Source organism: Catharus ustulatus, chromosome 5 (genome assembly GCF_009819885.2).
Source record: "Catharus ustulatus isolate bCatUst1 chromosome 5, bCatUst1.pri.v2, whole genome shotgun sequence".
Classification (NCBI taxonomy): domain Eukaryota; kingdom Metazoa; phylum Chordata; class Aves; order Passeriformes; family Turdidae; genus Catharus; species Catharus ustulatus.
In genome coordinates this window covers 23672660-23684716 of record NC_046225.1, presented here as the reverse complement: position 1 = coordinate 23684716, position 12057 = coordinate 23672660, and the positions used below count along the sequence as shown (strand labels likewise).

Below are 12057 nucleotides of genomic sequence, written 5' to 3'. Positions count from 1 at the left end.
TTTAAAAATTCCTGGTTTGGTTGGTGTTGATGCAATAAATACATCACAGAATGCAACATGATAACAGGGATTCATAATCAAGATAAGACTGAGTTTGTGCAATACTCCAAGGCAGGGGAATGTTTTCTCACAACACTACTTATAGATTCTTGGGCTGAAATCCCAATCAGCAATTTTGTGGCACTTCTCTGGATGTGAATGAATGCGATTGAGACATTTAGTAATTTGGTAAGGGTAAACGAATGTTGAAATTTGGTATTCTGTTCTTCATCGTCCTTCTCCGCTGACATTCTCCTTGCCAGAGGAAACACCAGCTCCATGCCTGCCTTTGCAGCCACTGCCAGCTGCCTTGCTTGGCAGGCTGGTGAGAACTTGTTCCGGCTTGGGTTTGCTGGCATCTGGCTTCCAGGGCACAGCCTGTGCCAGCCAACAGACTATTAGCCCTGTCAAATATTGTGACTCTCTGGTGAATAGCAGGGTGTGTAATGTTGGCAACACTGGAGTAGCTAAGCCTGCAAGTAATTACTTGATTTGCAGTTGTTTATTTCTTTATGTGCAAAAGCTGGAAAAATTCTGACATCCACAAAAGGATAAATGTTAATCTGCTCTGTGCCTTTGCACTAATTACCTTTCTTCCATGATTTCTCTAATAGCTGCCACATTAGGACCGGCTCCTAGATGGGTATAGAAGGGACCTTCATCTTTTTCAATAATTTGCTCTGTTTAAAACAAAATAAAGGTTATTACTTTGAAGCTTAATTCTTTAATGTAAAATGTCACATTGAAAATCTTACCTCTAGCTTGTTAGAAGACTGCTGTACAGGCCTGGGGTCAATTTTCAAACACTTATGTCTAAGGTATTTGCCCACACAGTTTGTACAAAACATGCAAAGCAATGGCTAATCCTGCAAACAGCTGGGATAGGGACTGCGTGCCTTTCCTTAGCACAAACACTTATTCCACATCCCAGGCTCTACAATGATGTTCAAATTGGCATTTTCCTGTTATCACCAAACAATTGTTTCTCCTTCTCCCACTTCCTCCTCTCCCAGTATATAGAAAGGAGGATAAATGGGATAACAGTGGTAAATATTGATGCTAGGAAGCTGTACCGTACTTGTTTTTCAGCAGACATGTAACAGTGCAAGAACTTACAGCTTGAAAAACTGGCCATTAAGGTCACACAGAGAATTCCTGCCACTCACAGAAAGACTGTGAAATGAAAAAAAGACCCCAAGTTTGCTGAAAAAAATCATGCACCAGGCCTGGTCAAAACCCTTGTATGCCAAGAATGTGGCCTCAGCTTTGTGTGAGTAGGTAGGACCATATCAGTCACATTACATGCTGTATGTTTGGTTTGATACCAGGAAGCAGCTCCAACTGTGTGAAAGAACTGGCCAGGTCCTGCTTGGGTTTCGGAGACGATGGAGCTGTGCTGGCTGATGTCTGAATACTGACTAAATGCTTTCTGCCGTGCTAACTCTAAGGGCTGGATGGGTGGTGCTACTCTTGACAGCCAGCCTCTGGAAGCACAATGAAGGCATGGTATAAATCTGAACATGTCAGTGGGGAATGGCTTCATTTAATCTTAAGATTAAATTATATTAAGATTAGATGTATCACATTGCTCACAGCAAGATTGATAAGAAAGAGCAATAAACTTATAGATTATGCTGTGGCACTGTGTTCTTCAGAGAGAGTTTCATATTCCTATATTTCCTAGTGTCTGCTAGGACTGAAGAATTAAAATGTAAATGAGGATAAATTCTTAAGTTTACTTAGTGGTTTCAGTATGAAAAAAAAAAAAAAAAGAAAAGAAAAGAAAATGAGGATAAGGAAATAACTGCCAGAGAAACTTGTGCTAACTATATGGAAGAAACAATATAAAAGACTCCAACAAATGACAACTGTGTTTTCAAAAAAACCTACATTTTGAAGGTTGTTTCTTATAAAACAAGTAACAGCAAGGAATTGGCTTCCAGAGTTCTGTCTGGGAGCTCTAGAAATTCACTACTTCCTGTTTTTTTCCCACATGTCATCTGTGAGACATAGCCCCAACATTCAAAAAGGCAAAAAGGTCCATTTTGCATTTTGGAGGAGCATTGATTGAACTTTCCTCTTTTGTAGTTGATACAAAATCCTAGTAACTGAAACTGTAACAACGATTTTTATTCTCATTTTTGGTGCTGAACCTTCTGTCTCAGCCTAAATAGTTTATCCAGTAGAGTCTGAAAGTGCCTGTTACACTTGGCTACGTACAGTGTCAGTACTGTATGAAAGCTTGGGCTAGGAGATCATGGCTGTCACTCTGTTTCCCTCTGCTCTATTTTTCCACCTCTTGGAGACAGGGTTTGCCACCAAGCAACAAGGGTCCATCCCCGTCCCCCCCAGCTTTTTTTTGTGCTGCTTCTGTAGCTTCTCTCTACAACTTCTCTATGAAGCTTCTCTTTAACCTTACAGAAGACAAAGGCCTGAAAAGGAGGATAAACTCTTGCAACGAGTGAGGAATAATTTGACATCTGCTTTTGCTTAGGTTTTACTAAGGAAGATTCAACAATTTCACTGTTAGAGCAAAAAACAGCCATAAGGCTCTATAGTTTTGGACTGGGTTAGTTTTTTTAAAAGCTGTATCTAACCTTGACAAATAAATTAGGTCATAAAGTTACGTCCTACTCTCTATCAGTATGTTGTTGTTAGACATCTGCTGCTCAAGGAGAATGGATGTGAGGCCATAAGCATTCTGACTGAAAAATCAAATAGGTAATTGCTTCATGAAATAATGAGAAAGGGCCCATGTGTAGGGCTAGTAAGCGGAGTAGGCATAAGTGTGTAAAATCTCAGTTTTATAAGTCTTCACTAATTACTGATCTTAAAAAAACCCCAAAAAATCTTCCAACAAAAACATCCAACTAACCCTGTGATCCCAACTTGAAGGCTCATTTCCTTCCTGTGAACTATTATGTTTTTAGTACATCTCAGCACTTACCAACACAGCTGCAAGATGGGAAATCATATTGGGTTTTGGCAGGTGTATCCAATAAATTTTTTACAGGAGTATCCAATAACTTGGAAGGTGAGTCTAAAAAATTATTGAGAACAGTTCCAGCTGTTCTTTTGGTCGGGGTTTTCTCAGAAGACAAGTTTGTTTGCTGATCTAAGATTGGGGTTTGAGTGTCAAAATCTGCAGCACTGGTATTTCGTGATAGGATGGTAATAGGGCCTGCTGTTTCAACCTTCACATGTTTGGGTGATTTGAGAGTAAAAGTCTTGTGATCAAACAGTGATTTGACCTGTATCTGTTTTAGCTGCTGTTCCATTGTCTCAATGATGCTCTTTTGTTGCACGTTCTCGCAGCCAAAGCGCTGATTCTCTTGTTTAATTGTTTTTTTCCACATTTTGTTTTCCAGCTGTCCAGCTGATGGGCGCATGCAGACATTAGACTTTGTGCCAGCCTCAATTTTTATAGGCTTGCGTGCTGCACTGGGACCAATCTCAGTTTTGGGTTGCTGGTATGCTTGTTGCTCCTGTTTTTGCAAAAGGTGCCACCGCAGAGCAGCATGCTTTTGAAAATCCTTAGGGGTCTGGGACTGCAAATGACAGCCTCTCTGGTCTTGGGCATGGGGGGCAGTTTGGCCGTGTGGTAAGTACTGCTGAGGAATCTGTGGAGCTTGTTTGCTTGGGAGGTCTTGGTTCAGACTAGCACCATAGCCCTGTGCGGGCTGGAGGGGTGGCAACTGCAGAACTGAGGCTTGTTGTGTCTGTTGCTCTTGTTCTTGAAAACAATGATTCACATCTTGCTTTGCGGTCAAGTTATTTGAAAAATACTGCGCGTGCTGCAAGTTCTGCATTTTGTTGGCTCCAAAGTGTTCCGTATTTGCGGCATTCCCTTTCTTTTTGGAAATCAGATGCCTGTTGTTTGGGCAAGGGTGCTGGATACTGGCATTTGCCTTCTGAGTGTAAAGGGGAGCTTTGTTGTTCATGGTTTGCACCTGCTCTAGGCCTAGCTGAGGGTTAGGCAGTGGGAATGCAACTGATTTAGCATACTTACTCCCAGTTTGGAAACATTCATCTACTTGAAGTTGACTGAAGGATGTCCTGTCTAGAGGCTGCTCAGCATTGCTTTGGGAGTGGGATACAGTTTGGGACAAGTCTTTAGTTTTCATTTGTGAAGCCTGCTGCTGGTTTGGAGTTAGCTGTGGACTGCATGGCAGTTGCACTGGATGTGTCTGTTTTTGCAGCATCTGTTGCAAGATGTGTGAATGCAAGAATTGCCCATTTTCCCCTGGCTGGGGATTCAAGTGCTGCTTTTTCAAAGGGGCCCCTAAAGGCTGTTCAGCATGTTGTTCTGATCTTGGCTGGAAATGGAGCTGCTGTGGAGGGTGTTGCTGCACTTGGGACTTGAGAAGGGAATCCACCTTTGTAAGCTGTGGGTGTGGTGAGTGTCTCTGGAACGACAGCTGCTGGTCAGCTGGGGGATGCGGCTGCAGCTGGGAACTCTCACTTTTGTACAGTGGAGGAAATTGTTCCTGTTGCATTATCTTCTGGCTCTGGGCCTGTCCTGAAGGCCCCTTTAATGAATCAGGACTTCCAGCATACTGTTTTGTATAGACTGTTTGGGCTGTGCTTGTCTGGTACTGAAGAATTGACCGCAATAATGCTTCACTGGGCTTCTGGGGAGGCTCTCCCTGGCGGAACTGGGTGGAAACCAGTTCTATCCAGGCAGGTTTTGAATAATGTTGAGCCTGTTGTACAGGCTCTTTCACTTGGTCCTTTTCTTTGTCGGGAGGAGTCTCAGGTTCTCTCTGTCTTGAGAAATGCTGATAGTGTTGTTGCAACTCACCCTCGCTTCTGTGTGCGTGCAGGTTTTGGAGGGGAGATTCTGACGCCAGCGTCACATCTTTGGGGCGCTGCGGAATCGAGGCGGCCAGAGCAGGTTGTGGGTTGCTTTCATTGATATCTTGTTGTGATGTTTGTGCCTGTTGCAGAAGGCTCTGCTGAGGGTGAAGTTGTTGGCTGAGGCTGGGACTTTCTGACATTGGTCCCTCCTGTTGCCCTTCATTTTTTATCTCCCCAGGAAGAGTTTCATCACATCTGTTGTCATAGGAATGGTGTCCTTCTTGCACAGCGGCAGACAGTGCACTGTTAATTTCTGGAGCAGGAGCAGTGGAGGAATCTTTGTGAAACGTTGAGTTCTGTGTAAAGAAAGCACCATTATTTTCTGCTTGCTCAGAGTACCTTTCCAGAGCAGTGCTCTGAGCTTGCAGGTTACTGCCAGAACTTAGAGAGAGGTCGTGGTTAGGAACCTGCCCTATGCTTCCATGAATATTACTGTTTCCTACAGGTAACTGGTGAGGATCATAGCCTGAAATCTGTTGCTGTAGCTGTAGATCTGGTTTCTGAAGTGAACAGCTACCTGGCAATACAGGTAGTTTACTGGAGTCTTTTGTGTTGTAGACCTCAGTAACCACTACAGCTGGCACTTGAGGCAGCTCAGAGTTTGAGGTCTGTGGAGAAGTGATCTGCCCTGAGGTATGGGATGAATGTGTTGTCTCATAGGACAACTCATTAGTAGCCTGACTGGCAATGGCATTAATATGAGATGTGTTCTGCATTGCTATGGAAACTCGTTCTGGATAATACTGAGACAGTGTTTTCTCCAGGAGTTCACCATGCATGCTTTCCATGGAAGAGGCAGAAACTGTAGCACCATTAGGCATTGGCACTGCCTTGTTCTTAAGTAGTAAGACAATGTCCCTGTTATGGCAATGAATAGTTTCCTGCTCCTGCTCATCCTGAAGGTCATGAGGGTTTTCTGAACCAACACTGTTGTATCTTGTAGACGGTATCAAATCTGAAGCTTTGTTTTCTTGTCTTGTAAAACTCTCAGATTTCTTCTCATTGTAACAATTGGAGATGCTTGGTTTTTCAATACTGTTCTCTGGCTCAGCTTTTTCTCCATTTACCTCTTTGCCTTGTTTCACTTTCTTGCTCTCATGAAATCCATACAGAGAGGGCTCGCTAAAAGTGCGTTTGATCCCACCATTTTGCATATATTTGGAATATACTTTATTTTCTTGTAAAAGGTTGGGGCTAACACAATTGTTTGGATTTTCCTTTGGGTGGGGCACTCCAAAGTTGCTTTTATTGAATAGCGGCTTGTGGTCGCCATTTACTTCCACTTCAGGCCTCTCTACTGCTGGACTCCCATTCTGTAGCTTCACTGCAGAAGGCTCTGCCTGGCAAATATGAGAAGACTGTGGTATTAGAAATGGACTCAATCTATTGCCGTCAACATGGTTGGTTCTGTCCTGTTCCATCTGGCCTGCTCCGGGGCCATCCACAAGGCTACCCTCTGAACGTATCTGCAAGAGAAAAGAAACATGAGAGAATCTAAGTCAGTTTTAGTTTCCATTGAAGGACAGCCAGTTACTGACAATTCCTGCAGCACTCAAGTGCCCCTTGCCTTGACCAGCTCCCACGCACAGTGTAAGGCTGCAAGCACACGCAAGGGGTGTTTTGTTATCCTAATGTATCTTTTACCCCCAGGTCTCCCTTTTTCTTAAAGGCTTGTTCTCCAAGACAAAGAGAGAGTGAAAATACAGAGTGACTTCCTTACCCCCTTCCTTATTTAACACACAAGAAGATATTTTACCAGAATAAATCTCTCGTAGTGGTGCAAAAAATATTCTCTGTTTTTGAATTATTTGCATAGACTCCTCTGTCATCACATTTTGCCATTGGTAAGGCAGAAAGTCATGTTGAAACCATGGTTCCCAGACTTGGTGCTAATCCTGTAATTTGATTAAGATGGCCAAACCTCTTTTGTCTGACTTAAAGGAGTTTTGCCATCAAGTTTCCAATTAGTGGGGAAAACTTTTTTTTCTGTCCTCAGCTGCCTGACAGTGTCTTTTAAAACTGGTATTCCTAAAGGCCATGCAAGTGGCACAATACACAAGACAAAGCCATGCTTGACTGCTGTCCACAGGAACTCTTACAGTTCATCAACAGATTGGTAACATGAACAGAAATAGAGTGATTTTTTAAAGGTTTGATGGAAATGCTTTTTTTCAGGTATCAATATCCTTCCAAATTTACATATAGACATCAAGCATGGCTTAAACTGTGCTTTGGGTTTTGAATTGAGCTCTGCAGCTGTGGAGCTAGGATTTTTTTCTTCTTTGTTGGGATGGGAAATCACATTTTCTCATATACTCTTTATTTACAAAGTGAAGGTTTTAGCTGGATAAAAGTACTGACAACGTGCAGTGAGCAAATTCCATACAATGACAAGCTAATCCTGTTCACATGCGTCTTCCCAGAATTCATAGACCCAGTTAACATAGACAAATCCCTTGTTTGATTCTGCTTGTAATTTACTCTTTGTTTGTTTATGGTTCTCAACCAGTCACTAATGACAGAAGGCAGACTGACAGTGGGTCTAACAGATTTGAAGTTGCACAGAGAAAATGTGGACATATGCATGTCTGTTCTGAAGCATTTATTTTTGGTTTGCATAAAGGAGAATCTGAAGGGTTCTCCATTACCAGGTCAGCTCTGCTCAGACTTCAGAGTCAGGAGAACCATTATGTGTGGCTAGTATTGTCACTACATAAGAAGAACTATTATAATGAAAAAATTCTTCCATCATGGTTGCTCTGCTTATGTATTTACCCTACATTAATATTTTTATGTTATTAAAATATCAGTTTAAATGCTATTTACATGTAATTTAAATAGTTTTCAGTGCAGTATTGTCTTACTCAGTTTAGCAATATGATTCTAAAATGTTCTTATAAGTAATATTAATTCATTAAATACATTGCATCCAGCAGAATTCTCTCTGCTTGTAGCTCTGATTTCAGTAGCAGGACAATTCAAATGCACATTTTGACCAGCAAGCACCTATATGATAACTTGTATTCATTTCCTCTAAATGCCAAACTTGTTTTTAGATTTACTTTTGACCTCCTGAAGTTTGTTTTTTTCCCCTTCCTTTACTCAATTTATGGTTTTTTTATGACAGAAGTAGAGTTCTTGCTGCAAGTAACAGTACTTTTAAAAAGAAATTTTGCAGGGAAAGCTAAGAACAGGGAGAGGGAAAAATAAGTTTGTCAGTCTTGCCTGGGTGTTTTTGACATGGTAGTGTAGGCTTATTTCCTTCTAGAGGTATTTCCCACCCTAGCTTTATAGTACCACAAGACATGAGCCTTTGCAGCTTTCCCAGGGAGACAATGTTCCATGCTTAGCAGAAAACTCTGTGAAAAGGATTCCTCTGATGTGTCATTCTAGGTCAGGCAGCAGAACGATGCTCCCAGAGTGTCTCAAAAATAAAATGCCACACTAATTTGGAAACAATTTTTTGTCTTCACTCCTTTCATTCCTAAAAACTGCAGGTGAACCGCAGACATGAGTGTGTAGGCTGCTGCATTTCGCAAGTATGAAATGAAATAAAGGGCACCATAATGATTAAAACCGTGCCGTCAAGCTGCTTCTAAAAGATTTATTTCTTTAAAAAAAGTTTTGGTCTGTGCAACTAAGCTGTGAGAAACTTTGTCTGGCCCTCCAAGTCTGCCTTGCGACTTTTTTTCTGATATACCCTGTGGGTTGCAACCAAATTCCTTTTGAGAATTCCCAGGTAATCTTTCTTCTCAACTCCTTACTATCTATTACATAAACCCACTATTTTCTTTAGAAGTGGGGGCTCTCTGATTTCTCTAAACTTAGCTTGCAAACTCCTCAAAAGAGCACATCCATGGTCAGAAGAGAGTCTTGGATTCATGCTGTCCTCAAAACCCAAAAGGTTATCTTGTGAGATGAATTATTGTTCATGGCATTCCCAAATATCTCATGGTTATGTTCCCCCAAATTCTGACCACTTTCAGTGTAAAAGGCACTGGTATTAGACATTGCAAAGAACATAGGAATAATTTGGTTATTCAAAATACAAAGCTAATTCATGTATTAAAAGTGCCAGATTTGAATTCTTTGAAATGTGTCTAGGATGGGGGTGACTTTGCATTATCCTTCTTTCTCTCTGTCTACACTCAAGTTATTCACTGTCCTCAAGTCCCACCTGAGTAAAAATCTTCCTCGAGCAACAACAAATCACAGCAAATGTAAAGTAATGTAATTTGTAAGGTAGAACTGGCAAAAAATAAATGGCCACAATGTCTTTATTACTGGTTTTAACTGGGACACCATGAAGTAATACTCCTACTTGCTTGCACCTTAAAAAGTCTTTGTGGTCATCCTTACAATCATTGTGGGGTGAGCTTTCTACCGCTCAAAGTAAATCTACCTTCCCCTAAGTGCAGCAGTTAGTCTTTTTAGTCTTTCCCATAGCTGTATTTTATCCAGACCATTTAGAAGCACCACATATTTTTCTTCAGCTATAATACATTAGAAATTCAAGTCACATCATCAGCATCTGTGAAACAATTACTGCATCTAGGACTGACTCTGCAGTCTAATCCATCATAATTATGACTGGCCTCTTTGAAGATGCTGTGATGCGTGACTGAAATATAGCACATTACTGTGCAAATGGATCAGCATCTCATCCCACCAATATGCATTCAAGTTAGAATTCAGACTACCACTGTTTGACTTTTTCAGACACAATCGATGTATGTACATTTATTTCTTGCGGCACACAGGGAACGAACTGGAAACTAGGCACTGAATGAGAGCCTCAGATTTCTTTGTTGTTTGTTTTATGGACAAGCTTGACATACTCCTGCCACCTCTTATCAGTATACTGTGGAAGGTGTTGTTACAAGCACAACAGACATTTCTGCAGCAACAGAAGTTGTATCATTTTCTTTCACATAAAATCTTTCTTGAGTTTTACCCAGTTCTGGAGGTTCATATCTTATTTTCTATAGCACCTGTATCTGGGGAGTTTGTGAATGCAAAGCAGCTCAGATGAATGAATGGATATATACACCCACTGCAGGGGAGTACAATCTTCTGCAAAACTGGGCAAGATTCCCAGGAGAAAAAGTAGGTGGGGGAATAGCTGTGGTACAGCATTCATGAACCTAAAAGGACCAAAAGGTGGGATGACAGATGGGTTGTTTTCCCTTCTGGGGTTAGCTGAGATAGACATTTATCTCCTCAGAGATTTTTTTCCCCCAGCAGAAATACACATCCTTATATCAAAGCCTCAGCTGACTTGTGCTTAACTGATTATCAGTATGAGACTGGGGAAAGCAGAAGTCAGATACCCAGAAGCTTGTTGATAGCTCACTGGGTTGTTCCTGGAGTGTTGCCACAGTCTCCATCCTGCTGGCACCCTTCTGCCACTGCCAGATGACACAGAGATCTAAACTGCTCCCAGACAAGAAACCCCTCTAGCACTTTCTTGACAGGAGGTGAATTTGCCCATAGGTCTTGCCAAACTCCAGTTTGGTAAGTTGTACTTCCTGCTTAAACGCTCCTGCTCCTATTATCTGTGTATGGTAGCTGGCTTCAATTGGGGCTACATATCCTTATGTGCTGTTGTGCAGTTGCATCTCTCCTCTGAAGCTCATGCATCTAGCAAAGGGTTTGAAATACTGAACTTCAAACATGAGAAAAAGTTCCTGAAATTAAGGGTTTGGGTTTTTTCCTATTTCCATAACAAATGAAAATTTGAGAAGAGGCACAAGTGGTTATTACTTAGGTAAGGGCACTCATGCATGACATTGTCAGAAATCTTGATTTCTGTTCTGAAACCTTAAATCTTCAGGACTTGCATACATGCAAAATTATTTCTGATTAAGCCTATGACAAAGTTTTCTCTTCTTTAATATTGGAAGAAGATGTGTAATCAGTTACAATGACGCTTAACACCAGGATTTGATATTATGAGATGCGATTCCATGGCCCAGCTAAAGACCAGTTGCTGCAGCTGTGCCCTGGGTTAACACCTGTAAGCAGCTGCCAGTGTCCCTAAAGGAGAAAAGAAGTGCAGTGAACTCAGATGGCTAAGTGGTGATGTAACACATCAAAACTCCTTATTAGTGAGACAGTTCTGTTATTGCTGGGATAAAAAGTTGAACACATGGTAAAGTTTAAGGATTTCCTATATGTTTTGCATTTAAGGTACTGCAGTTTATACACAGAGAAACAAAGTGAGCTTCCACATGGAAACTTAGAGGAGAGGAAGACCAGGACAGATTCAAGAGAGATTGCATTCACACCCAAGTTGAACTGATGCTCAAAACCCCACAACATCCCCTGAGGATTTGCTCTGCTCCTTACCAGCATCTGTACTGCCCTGCTGCATATGTGGTGGGTGAGGAAAACACAGAGAAACTTCAAGGCAGATGAAAAGGATGCCCCAGAAGGACAAGGACAATCTGCTGTTGGCATGGCTCTATGGCTTACAATAAGGTCCTTTTGCACTACATTCAACTGTCTCTTCATTTGGATAGATTATTTATGTAGGGCATTAGCAATGCTTTGGAAAAAACTTGAGTAAGGATGCCATACCTTGCCTGTCCCTTGAAGATTTTTTAGTTAAAGTTATATTTCTTCCTAAAATATACATATTGCTTTCTTACTGTAGCTTTAAAGAGCAGTTAAGGGGTAAATTTAGAAACCCCTCAATGACAGTGTGACTGTATTCTGCAGAAGGTCATATTACATGAATATAACTGTCTTCTCTGGCATTTACATCTACAATAATCTGTGTCAAACAAAAGAAAATGTGGGATGGATAAAATTTGTTACCTAATTTATAGCTAATTTATCCTTAATTTACAGGGAAAATGGTGACTAGTGAATATAGATATAAGCAGACATACAGGAATGAAGAGCATTGTGACATATGAGGATTAATAATTCATTAAATCTTATCCAAGCCAGACACTTCAAAATTCATGCATTTTTAAAATCAACTAGTGCTAAATCCCCCTCAATTTACTGACATCAGTTCTTGCATTTCAGTGGTACAGTGGTCTAATTGCAAAAGCACTTGAATCAGTTTGATTTTTGGCCTTAATATAGAGGGCATGATAGTAAAGCTAAACAGTGATTTCCCCTCCTACATTACATAACCATCAACAAGACTGA

General features: G+C 41.2%; 1 protein-coding gene across 1 annotated transcript in view; it reads right to left on the bottom strand.

Annotated features, from left to right (window-relative positions):
* Window positions 1-12057, bottom strand: part of TET2 (tet methylcytosine dioxygenase 2) — a 73842-nt gene that overhangs the window by 18615 nt on the left and 43170 nt on the right. Inside the window, exons 2-3 of the mRNA XM_033059835.2 lie at window positions 2987-6362; window positions 629-719 (exon numbers count right to left, since the gene is read on the bottom strand). Coding sequence (XP_032915726.1) covers window positions 629-719; window positions 2987-6362 — 3467 coding nt within the window. The remainder of the gene's footprint in view (window positions 1-628; window positions 720-2986; window positions 6363-12057) is intronic.